Here is a 12,966-nt window from a genome sequence, read left to right as displayed (position 1 = left end):
CCAAATTGTAGGGTGGGTGCTGAAACGACCGCGGATGCCTCGGCAGAATAAATCTACAAATTTCAAAAACGGTCACAAGCACTCCAGCATGTAGAGAAGTCAATGTTTATTAACATAAACATTGACTTCTCTACATGCTGGAGTGCTTGTGACCTTTTTTGAATTTTCAGGACTTTGCTTCATGTCACAGCCTCCAGCAAGAACAGTGAGCAGCACAGCAGCGACAACTAGAAATGTGCAGGGCGAAACAAATGAAAACGAACAATGTTTCCATTCATCAATGAAAATGAATTTTTCTGCTGTTTCAGATTTGGAGGCAACGAGCCTCTGAATCCGAAACTGCACACTGAAAATGCAGAACGAGCGGCGGCCTATGGTGATTTTTTTTTTTTCTCTGACGGCAGCCAACGGCTCCGATGTCAGAAGAAAAAAAAAAAAAAACAGAGCAGGGAAAGGTTTACTCTGCTCGATCTTTCTGGGAGAAAGTGTTTCTCTCCCGGAGCGGAGAGACTAATAGCGGGAGACTCCCGGAGCGCCCGGGAGAGTTGGGCTGTCTGGAGATCAGTGTCCCTGGTTACCCGGTAACCACGGACGCTGATCTGCCTGTGCAAGTGGCCGGAGCCAGCCCTGAGATGACGGCTGTCTCCGCCCAGCAGTTAGTAGCAGGCTGTCGGCCAGCTTCGGCTTTCACCTCGGCTCAGTCGAGCCGGACCATATGTCTTCGTCTCGACTGAGCCGCTCGGCTGACTTCGGCAGCTGTACGGGCTATAGTGAATAGCCAGTGCAGCAGCCCTTCGGTTCTAATGAACCAAAGGGGTCCTGGGGCCGAAGCTACGGCTAGATCCTTCGGCAGCTTAGTGAATAGACCCCTAAGAGTTTGCTTGCACTATATTGCGGTAACTAAATCACCCACATGGGTTATTGTGCGTTGAGGCACACTGTTCTACCTGAGCACATTCATTCTTATTGGGCCTCAGTGCAGGAGAAACCAGTTCTGCTCTATTTTTTTTACACCACGCTGCAAAGCACGTCCATTGTGGTGTGCTGTGTCACAGGCACTTTGTTTATGTGCATTGGGGTGCCATTCAAAATCAGTGTCAATGCACATAAACATTGCATTGCCACAGTGTGAACTGGCCCAAAGCTTATTTTGCTTTAAGATCAGTGGAATTCATGATGTGTCTTTGCTCATTCCCACCATGGCTTTGTTGGGACTGACATGACATGATGTGACATTAACAACAGGATGGGTCAATTTGGATGCAGTCAGTAAGTAGCAGAATTGTTTTTAACACACCTGTATGTGCCAGGTTCTTAATGGCACAACTCCAAACACTTCATGATTAATGGTGTTTTATTACTTTGCTATCTGTACGGTCCCTTGTTCCAGTTGCGTATCCAGTTGGGTATGGCACATATAGCACATGGGTGGGTGCCACTCGAAGGGGGGCCCCGCTACATGGATCAGCAAATGTTCGCCGACCCACGTAGATAACTGACTCTTGTTCACTCTGGCAGGCGTCCTGCCAGGCTCCTGGCAACCAATGACATTGATGGTTACCAGGAGCAGGGCAGAACGCCATACGCGCATTTTATAATAGATACAGCTCTGCCTTGTTCGGCTCTGAGAATTAGTGATGAGATGGGGCTTAGTGCAAACCCACTTAGTCTGAGTTTGCCCATCACTGCTCAAAACTGACTGATACACCTCTATCCCCTCCCAACCCAATCAGTGGTGAAATGCACCCTTGCCCACCTTACACATCACAACGTGGTGGAGAACGCAACTGCCACATCTGATTCGGCCACGAGGGCTGTGAGTCAGGGATAGTTTTGAGCAGGGTTGCACCAAGCCCCAGCTTTTAAAAGCTCATACCCATTGCCTCCAAGCGGTTGCAGGTCTGAAACAGTGATTTTCAATTGAACTTTAGCAAGACCACATGTTCGCCTTTATCCGGAAGCCCTCGTACGGAACTTGCGGTATGTGCACACATTGTTAAGTTGTACTGCTTTGATAGAATACTATGAAGCAAACAGAGACATTTCACCAGTCCCTGCAATCTACATCTGTATTTACTCTGCTTTGAGATTGCTCCAGGTAGTCAACACTGATATTTGTGTGGGTTGAGAGGAGGCCACAGATTATGACAAGCAAACCTTTAGATTTAAATATTTTTAGTAACAAGCAGGCTTTTCTAGGGAAATATAAACATTTATTTTGGCTTCTGGAGGTGCTCATTATCACATATGAAAAATTTCCGACATGTCGAAAAATCTCTCTGAGAGCCAGGCCTGATTTTTCCCTCTCTGTAGAACTGTAAGGGGATCCTAGCCTTTTTACCTCCTGAGGCAGCCAGGGTGTGTGTGTGTGTGTTGCTGGATAATAGGAGCTGGCTGGCCAGGGAGATGTGTAAGGACTCTGCAACTCCCTGTCAAGCTCTTAGCAACCTGGAACGATCTTGCCGGCGTCTCACCCAGCTCCTGGCAACCGGTGACATTAATGGTTGCCAGGTGCTCTGCAGGATGCCGACAAAAGCGTCTCGGGTTGCTAAGAGGTGGGCAGAGATATGTGTAAGTGGCTTACACATCTCCCCGCCTAGCTCTTTTAGTAATCTGGCGACACTCTGGCCAGAAAGGGGTGGCAGGCACACTGCAATCATTAAACAGCAGAGCCTGGTCATGTAAAATGCTGGCTATCCTCCAACCACAAAGCTTTGTGCGGTGTTAAGCAGAGAGAAGTCTATGGAGTACCCCAGACCACACACCACGATCCACATTTTATAAATGTGCTCTAAAATATGGGCCATGGATCCCAGCAGAGTATAGCATAGTTTGGATAGTGATTCAATTAGCACAGTTTTTATTGTGCCTATAGGCATAATGTCTGAGTTCACCAAATGAACCCTGTCATTACCACTGGGTCTTTTCAAAGGCATCACTATAAGCTGCAGGCCCCAGGACCAAGATCTCAGCAAACCCGTGTTGTATTTTTAAAAGGCAGTCAGCAAATACCTTTACTGAGAGAAATACCAAGGCAGCACAGTGGTGTAGTGGTTAGCATTTCTGCCTTGCAGCACTATGGGGCCCTGATTCAAATCCCAGTCTGGACATTATCTGCAAGGAGTTTGCATGTTCTCTCTGTGCTTGTGTGGTTTCCTCCCACACTCCAAAGAGATGCTGGAAGGTTAAGTGGCCCTGTGTCTAAATCGGCCCTGTATGTATGCATGTGAGATAGATACGTTAGATTATAAGCTCCTTGAGGGCAGGGACTGATGTTAATGGGCACTATGTAAAATGCTGTGTGAAAATTGATGGTGCTAAAAACCTGTAAATAACAATAGAAATGAATACACATGCTGCAATTGCTGATTACTTTCTGAAAATGCTGCTTGGTTGTGATACAGATCCAATGTCTTCAATACTTTCTGAGTCGCTGAGCTAAACCAGTCATACAGAACAAGAAAGTCAAAGTGTCTAACCTGCACATTTGTTCCAGATCAGTGATTGTAAAAGTACTAAAGAAATTCGATCAGCATGACAGCCAAGGAATAGAAATTTTCGTAAAAGGAGATCAGCACTGGCAGCCTCTGTACGTCTTCCAGGTTTCCTTTAGGGTCCATTCACATTATTGTGTATGGGCCCTAAAGGTGGGCCCATACACAATAGGCCCAATGGTGTAGTGCAGTACCATTCAGGGTACATGTACCTTTTTTTGGTGCATTAGGCAGCCTATTCAAATATATGGGCAGCCTTAACACAACGCACATTTACATACATAGACAAACAAAGCGAAGTGGTGTGAATGGACCCTTAAATTTTTTACCCCTTTACTGATTGAAAAACAAAATGCTGCTGCAGCTTTGGTGCTCTCATTTCACAAAGCTGGAAGGCATGCATCTGTTCTAGGAAAGTGTTTGTGAATGGACATCTCAGCACATCCGTTACATTTGTCTTAGACTGCAGATCTTAAGAGATTTAGCCAAGCATGCATATAATCAGATCTGACATATCCTGATGTTCGGTTCCAGAGCACGGGTGGGGGGCAATAAATAAATGTGGCTGTACATGATGACACTTGCAGAAGCCGATAGCCTGGGTTTCTGTCTCACCCTTTTTAAATTGGAATGGATGTTTTATAGCAGCAAGAGTCATTCACATTGCATACATGGAGAGATAAGGAACAGAAAGGCCAAATAATACTTAGAGTAAACATTTCCATCTCTCAAGCATGTACATACTTCTTCCAGTGTTACAGACTGCCAGCAAACTAAAATTTTGTGTAAATGAGGAAAATGTCTCTCCCCACAGTAAGGTTACCATTAGTCCCTGTTTCCTGGGGACAGTCCGCGTTTTGAGAGGTCTGCCCTGGGAAACAAATGTCCCCAGCATCGTACCTGGTGGCAGTGAAGTGCAGTCATATACAGCAAGTTTTGTACATGCTGTTATGGTTGCCTCTAGAACTTTGCATCACTTACTACTGACCCTTGAATCACTTACTATTGACCCCTGAACCCTGCATTGCTTACTACTGACCCCTCAACAATGCATTACTTACTATTGACCTCTGAACCCTGCATCACTTACTACTAAACCCTGCATCACTTACTACTAACCCCTGAACCCTGCATCACTTACTACTGACACCTGAACGCTGCATTACTTACTACTGACCCCTGAATCACTTATTACTAACCCCTGAATCCTGCATCACTTCTGAATCCTGCATCACTTACTACTGAACCCTGCATCACTTATTACTGACCCCTGAATCACTTATTACTGACCCCTAAACTCTGCATTATTTACTACGGACCCCTGAACTCTGGATTACTTACCAGTGACACATGAACTACTTGCTACAGTCCCCTACTCATAATCTCTGTACTCCATGTGTTTCTTGCTCCTGACCTCTTTATTTCATGTGTTACCTAGTCCTGACCCCTGCACTCTGTATGTTACCTACTCCTGATTTCTTCTCCCTGCTCCTTGCACTCTTGACCTCTGCAGGGCCGGTGCTAGGTTTCCTGCCTACACAGGCAAGGTGGATTTTTGTGCCCCCCCGAACCCCTGTAAAAACAGGGCATTTTGACAAGTAATTATACTTGTCAAAATGCCCCGATGTTTGCGCTATGTTTTTTTTTTCACTTACCTTCGGCGCGGGAGAGCAGCGGCGAATCAGCGCTGGTCCGGTGGGAGGAGCTCCAGGTGGGGTCCTAATTTAGCTGGCCGGCGACTGCCTGAGGTGCCGCGCGTGTCGGGATCCTCCTTGTCAAAATGCCCTGTTTTTTCCGCCCTCACCCTGCAGCGCCGTAAGGCGGCCGCCTGACTTGCGGTAGCGCCGGGCCTGGACCTCTGTGTTCTGTGTTACACAGTCATGACCCCTGCACTCCATGCGTTACACACTCTCGACCCCTCAAATACATGCGTTACACACTCCTGATCCCTGCACTCTGTATGTTACACATGATTGATGCATAGTAGAGCAGGCTCAGGGTTTATTTATTCATGCGTCTTCAGTCACTCCTTCTGTTAGCGCAGTTTGGCGTTTTTTTCTATTAGTACTAAGGGGCCCAAACTGTGCCAAGAAAATATCCCCCTCACCATTACACCACCACCACCACCAGCCTGAAGCGTTGATACAAGGCAGGATGGATCCATGTTTCATGTTGTTTACGCCAAATTCTGACCCTACCATCTAAATGTTGCAGCAGAAATGAAGACTCTTCAGACCAAGCAACATTTTTCCAATCTTCTAATGACCAATTGTGGCAAGCCCCCGCAAATTGCAGTCTCCGTTTCCTGTTCTTAGCTGCCAGGAGTGGCACCCGGTGCGGTGTTCTGCTGGAGCCCATCTACTTCAAGGTCATTGTGCGTTCAGAGATGGTATTCTGCATACCTTGGTTGTAACGAGTGGTTATTTGAGTTACTGTTGCCTTTCTATCATCTCGAACCAGTCTGCCCATTCTTCTCTGACCTCTGACATCAACAAGGCATTTGCGTCCACACAACTGCAGAGAGATAGATATGCGCGAAAATCCCAGTAGATCAGCAGTTTCTGAAATACTCAGACCATCTGATGCTCGGTTGAATGTACTTCAGCAGATCATATTGACCACGTCTAGATGCCTAAATGCATTGAGCTGCTGACATGTGATTGGCTGATTAGATATTTGCGTTAAAGGGTAATTCCACTTTCCCAGGTGAATTTGGTAAAATGGAATTACCCCCTCCAATCTGGCCCCCCACCATAATTACCTTTGAGCAAACACTCCTTCCTCTTTCGCGGACTCATTGGTCACCTGACCGCGCTCACTAATGAGTCTTCACCATTTGCAAATGAAATTCAAAATACAGAGCGCTGGGCTGTGCTACACGGCAGGACGGGGTACGGATAGTACACCGGCACTAGTGGAGGGGAAGGAGCGTTTGTCCATTGGCAAGTATAGCAGGTGGGAGAGGGGGCCAGATTGGAGGGGCTAATTCTATTTTTCCAAATTCACCTGTGAAAGTGGAATTACCCTTTAACGAGTAGTTGAACCGGTGTACCTAATAAAGTGGGCAGTAAGTGTGTGTGTGTATATTTTTAAAGCTGGAGTTCTGCATCAACATTCGATTTTGGAATGAATTGAGTTTCCTGAACAAAAACATCATCCACTGTTAGAATTTTAATCGTGTTGAAAAAAAAAAACGATTGTTGATTTGACCCCATTAAATATTAGGGGCCATTCATACTAGGGATGCACCAATACTAGTTTTGGTACCGGTGCCAAGTATTTGGGCGATTACTCGTGCTCGCCCGATACTTGAGCTTCCGGTATCAGTGAGTCATTACACGCTGCCGGCTTCCTGATTGGCCAGGAAGCCGGCTCCATGCTCACTCATCACTTGTAACGAGGGAGCATGGAGCCAGCTTCCCGGCCAATCAGGAAGCCGGGAAACGTGCCATTACACCCCCCGGCTTTCTGATTGCACAAAAATCCAGGTTCATGCTCCCTCCTCACCTGGTGACGAAGTAGCATGGAGCCAGCTTCCAGGCCCATCAGGATGCTGGGCCCTGTGTAATGACGTGTTGCCCGGTTTCCTGATTGGCCAGCTTCTCGACCAATCAGGAAGCTGGGCAACGAGTCATTACATGGTGCCCGGCTTCCTGATTGGCCAGAAAGCCAACTCTATGCTTTCTCGTCACCTGGTGACGAGGGAACATGGAGATGGCTTTCCTGCTAATCAGGAATCTGGGTGGCGAGTCTTTACACGCTGACTGGCTTCCTTAATGGAACTTCAGTACCGGCAAGTACCGGAAGCAAAATATCGGTACTTGGTACCGAAAAAACGGTATAGGTGCATGCCTAATTCATATCATTGCATTAAAGATACAGCTCCTATGCTTTTATCGCACAGCGCAATGCATGCACTACTTAGATGCATGCACTACTTTTTTATCGCAAATACGCTCTATTGCTGTACTGCGTGTTGCAGCGCAAGGCGCCACTGCCGTTAGGTGTATTGGGGTGGCACACAGAATGAATGGCAATGCAACGCGCTAGCATACTCTGCATTACATTTTGCGACAATTACGGCAATTGCGTCCTTTAGCGTAATACTACCATACAAATGGGCTCTTACAAAATCAGACACGTAACGAAAGTGAATGATTTTCTCCAGCTTTAACCGCCAGCAGCGGCTAGCAATGGCAGCCTGCATGAAAGGATCCCTTTAACAGCCTCCAGTGTCTGGCAGACATGACTGGTCCAGATTGAGTGGTTGGAGGAAGGGGGGGGACCTATAGGGTGATCCCCCCGCCTGGTTGGTGAGTTCTCCGGTGACGTGGCTCGCATATACACGGCTCCTTTGTTAGCAGACAGCGGGGCTGTGTGTGTCCGGGCGGCCGCTGAATGCCTGCCCATCTGATGTTGGGGGAGGGTCAGGATCGTTCTCTCCCTCCAGATTGTAAGATGCTCCGTCCGGACATGCGGAGGTGAGAGAGAGCCGGCTACAGGAGAGGCTCAACCCGCCCGTTCCCCCCGGGCCCTCCCGATGCCTGCCCCGGACCTGCCTCCCCTAGAGCGTCCTCTACCCGTCTGGATCCCGGGACTGGTGTGCCTGCACATGGCCATGTCTACACTGCAGCAGATCTGGCAGCAGAAAGATGTCGTCATTACTTTTTGCTTGCCTCTCCTGCTCCTTCCCCTGCCTCTGGTGGCACAGACCAAGGTAAGGATGATGGGGGGATGAGGATGCTTTGTTCGCTGTCTCTGCATATTAAACTTTGACAACTACAGGAAACCATTAATTATTGATGGAGAATGTCCCATCAGTAGCCACAATCACATGGGGGGTCCTAACCAGGAAGTGTCCTGATTTTGTGGTCCCTTGAAGGCTCCCCATTGGCCGAGTCCTGGGAAGGCTCCCATTTTGCCGGCCCCGGCAAGGGTCCCGATTTGCCAGGCTCAGGCAAGGGTCACGACTTTTCCGGCCAGGCCCCCGGCAAGGGTCATGATTTTCCCGGTCTTAATTAGCCGGTCCCAGGAAACGTATCTTAGCTGGCAACCTCGGAGTTCAGTTTGTATGTAATGGGAAGCGGTGCTGTGCGGCCTATAGTAGGGTCCCAGTTCCCCTGAACTCCTTCATCCGTATAGCAATGTGTTTGGTCGTTTCCTCAACTCTTCTACAAATGGGTTTATTTAAAAAAAAAAAAAAAATTGCAACTTTACCATACTTACCTTCTTGTCTTGAATTGTATTGATTGTAATTTCTTCCTTATATTGTAAAGCGCTGCACAAACTGTTGGCGCTATATAAATCCTGTATAATAATAATAATAACTACACTAAACTTAAATACGTTTAAAAATATATTATTTTTTTTATTTTGGAACATTCGTTTGACTTTCTTATTGTTGACGGGGTTAAATCAATCATCAATTTGGACCACAGTGATGAAAAATTTGAATGAGCATGTTTGAAACTTTTTTCTTGATTGAATGAAATTGTGTGTGTTTTACGTTTGAAAAAAACTCAGTTCTTTCCAAAATCAAACAAAATTTTTAACGACCATTGCTAAGCCTCTGAGGACGTTATCGATCGCTCCCAACATATAATAGTACACTTCACTTTTAAGAGAGCTGTATGTAGGCAGCCATTGCTGACCTTCACCTGGAAATGTTGGGTGCCTGGCTGTCATAGTAATTCATTCACCTGGATCATCTATGCAGATCAGGTGCCCCAACTTCTCCGACATACTGCATTGTTTCAGGTCTGTACTGAAGCTACAAAGTTCCAGCCACACAACTAGTATTCTACAATAGTAAATCATCATCCCTGAAATTTCTCTGACTGGTTTACTTTCTATCATTGTGCTATTTCAAATATTTATTATTATGCGCTGTAATCACACAGACGACTCCTGCGTGTAAACCTTGGGGATCTTTTGTTTTTGTTATTTTCTTAAAGTATTTCCTCGAATTGTAAAAAGTTCTGGTTGTGTTTTTATTATAACCAGATTTTTAGATGGCAACACAAAGTAGCAATTTTAGGTCTGGTTCACATCATTTTCCGGACCACATCTTGAGTTTGTGTCGCATTTTTACTGCAATTTTTCACTTAAAATGGGCTTTCAGGTGCATTTCAGTGTTTGTGTTTTTGATGCGTTTCCATGCTGGATGCTTTCTGTTTGGTCCGGGAACAAACTGTTCTGGTCAGGACATGATCCGAACATGATGTGAACAAGCCCTAAAATTAGGCCATTATTTACACGTAACTGTAATTTATATTTGGTGATCACTTTGTTTCCATTTAAAGCGGACCTTTACACTCAGAAATCAAATTCTACCAATGCATCCCTCTATGTATGATGATTTAATAGTAACATAGACATGTCAGGTGTAAAATGCTGTGATTGTGAAATACTTACACTTGCAGAGCATTCACCTCCTGTTTTGAAAGGGCAAAATGACTTCAGTTTGCATTGCTTTTTATTCAAAGCAATGCACACTGGGATTGCCTTGTCATCAGCAGAGCATTGCTGGGAAATCTCATCTGTAATCTCAGAAGATCTCAGGGAAAGGCATTTTCCTCCCCTGATACGATGTGCATGGTCACATGTCCTAGTCACATGTACCAGAAATCCAGGAAGTAATAGGAGAGCTAGTAATCTGCCCTTAGTAAACATGGCCACTGTCAGAAGACTGGGGAAGAAAAGAGAAGTAAGGTATGCAAAGAATACAAAGTCGGAGATTATCTAGAAGTATGTGTTTGTAGGTTGTTATTATTAAACATTTCTAAAGGTGTGTTTGTTGTTATTTTAAAGATACGGGTAAAGGTCCGCTTTAAGTATGAAGGTTACTAAATCTGTCACTTACGTTTGGGTAGAAGACCTCATCCATACATACTAAGTTGGCAAGTATACTGCTGTGCTGATACCTGTGGCTGGGATCCCAGGTGTTCCGATTGACGCTGGCCACTCAGCCTGTACAACTCAATGACCTGCTGCAAATAGCCGGAGCTGTCCATTGCTATGTGCATGTATCCGTACATCTAGAGGTTACCTGTGGTTGGCCCAGGGCTGGACAAATCCCAATACAATTTTACCAACCCTTGCAGTGGGGTTACCCCCGCACGGCAAGGGTTAAGTGCTCGTTTTTGTCTAGGTTCAACAAAAGTTATTCTTAACTGATCCTTGGAGCTGGCTTGCTCTTACACCTGCCGCCTCCTCTGCTGCAGTAGCATGTGTGTTTTTTGCTTGCGACAAAATGCTCAAAGTGAGAACAGGGGCCGTAGAAATGAATGGGATTCCTTGTCTTGAGCGTTTTGTCGCGCTTACCTTTGAGCGACAGAATGCTTAAAGTGACATTAAACCCTCAGATTTTTTAACATAAAACAATACTGTAATGTGTGCCTTACTGTAATCCATGGTAGTTTCCCTTCTCTTTGATGCTCTTCCTTTTAAATCTGAATCTCTTCTCATGCTTGGGGAGAACTTCCCTTTGCAGCTGAGTGCCACTTCCTGTAGTGCTGGCTCAGGTTGCAAACCAACACACAGACACCATGTATCCCTTTTCAGAGACAAGGCAGTCTGCTGCAAAACAGAAGTTCTCCCCAAGCATGAGAAGAGATTCAGATTTAAAAGGAAGAGCAGCAAAGAGAAGGGAAACCACCATGGATTACAGTAAGGCACACATTACAGTATTGTTTTATGTTAAAAAATCTGAGGGTTTAATGTCACTTTAAGTGTAAAATGGGACGTAAGATGGCCATACACCGAATTTTTTTTTTTTTGCATTCAACAATTGTCCATGAATGGTCCAGTTGATGGGACACCAATGATTTTAATTGCTGTACTTCTGGCCGAATATCCTCGATCGGTCAGGTGGGAAAACTTTTTTCGAATTGTGCGAAATCCATGGATTGGCGGTGTTTCCGTACTAAAAAAAAAAATCCCAACAAGAACACTGCACATGCGCAAACAAAAATCCGTTCTGTTGATCGATGAAATTCAGTGAGTTAGGGCTAGTTCATGCCAAGCGCGGAGCAGGTGAAGAGCAGTTACAGAACGGATCAAAACTGCGTCCAATGTATTCCAATGGTATTTTGGGCTCTAGTTCACATTGCAGCGTTCAGTTCCAGAGCATGTAGAAAAAACTGCAGCAAGCTCTAATTTTTCCTGCGCTGGAACGCACTGAAAACCCATTGTAGGCTTATACACTTTTTTTCTTTTCTACCAAAACGGCGCGCAACGCTGCAAAACACACTGCACTGCCTGTGCAGATACTCATGCAGATCTGGTCTGCATTTGGTGTGAACAAGCCCTTAGTATTGCTAATGAACGATTATCGAAATCTACATTGGTCTGCACATGATGAGGTATTTGAGCTAGGATCGAAAGAGGGTTCTTGGCAGCAACGAAAATTTCCGTTCGAAAATCTAGAGGTGCATGGCCAGCTTTTAGATGCGCTTTGTTTTTTACGGTAATCAAGTGCAACGTGATTTTGACTAATGGGGTGTGGTGAAAAAAATTGGACACTAGTATTTGGGCAGCTTATCAGTGCGGTGATACTCTACTCAATAATTAAAAACCTGAAATCAAAGAAGAGTAACGAGTCTTTCAAACCTCCAGCCAGTAGCATGTCATGTATCGGCTAATTATCTGCAGGCCCAGTCCGCTCTACCCCCAGGCTAGAATTCCGGGAGATGACGGCATCAAACTGCAAGTTCAGCTCAGCCGAGTTTGTAGTTCGTCAGCTGAGAGGGGAGTATACACCAGTAGAATTTTGATTTTTCTAGCAGTTACTGGGGTTAAATTGATTAGTTTCTGAGCGTTGACAAAACAAATTTGAAGGAAAAGAAACAAAATTCTAACCGTGAACATGGTTTTCATTTGAGAAACTCTGTTCATTCCAAAAATCGAATGTGAAGTTCAAATGAAATTTCGAATGGCATTTGAGAAGTCTGTTGGCGTTATTGAATGTTCTGATGAGGTTTTCTGGATGAACGTTCATACAAAAATCTGCAAGTGTATGACCAGCTGTATACTTGCCTGTCCCTGATTCAGTGCCATGTCACCCACAAAGCCCCTAAGCTTGTCCAAATCTTCTCAGCCTGTCCTGGCCATGTCTATGCAGTATTCTCCATTTCATCATGGAAAGTTTGTACTCCATGCTCTCTTCCTTCCCAATGGCAGGCAAGCAGAGGGAAAGTATTTGCTGCAGTGGGGAACATGTGTGAACCACTTGTTTTGCTTGTATTTTTGGTAAAGCAAGTTCATCTTAAAACAGCCGACCTCTACCCATATCTTCAAAATAACATCGATGTCACTTGGCTCCTCCCCCCTTCCCCAAGGGGCTCAGTCGGCTAATGAAGGGAAGGGGGGAGGAGTCCGGTGACGTCGATGTCCGTGACGTCACCAGACTTCTCCCCCTTCCCTTCGTTAGCCGACGGAGCCACTTGGGCCGTTGAGTTTGCCCAAGAAACAT

General features: G+C 45.6%; 1 protein-coding gene across 1 annotated transcript in view; it reads left to right on the top strand.

Moving 5' to 3' along the window:
* Positions 1-8,024: 8,024 nt before the first annotated feature.
* The window catches only part of LOC108796305 (solute carrier family 13 member 1-like), a 34,319-nt gene continuing 29,377 nt past the window's right edge, over positions 8,025-12,966 (top strand). The window contains exon 1 of the mRNA XM_018567768.1: positions 8,025-8,211. Coding sequence (XP_018423270.1) covers positions 8,035-8,211 — 177 coding nt within the window. The 5' untranslated portion in view covers positions 8,025-8,034. The remainder of the gene's footprint in view (positions 8,212-12,966) is intronic.

This window comes from Nanorana parkeri, unplaced genomic scaffold (genome assembly GCF_000935625.1).
Source record: "Nanorana parkeri isolate BGI_ZX_2015 unplaced genomic scaffold, ASM93562v1 scaffold30, whole genome shotgun sequence".
NCBI lineage: Eukaryota > Metazoa > Chordata > Amphibia > Anura > Dicroglossidae > Nanorana > Nanorana parkeri.
Note: the sequence above shows the minus strand (reverse complement) of the source record. Positions and strands in the feature narration are given on the sequence as shown.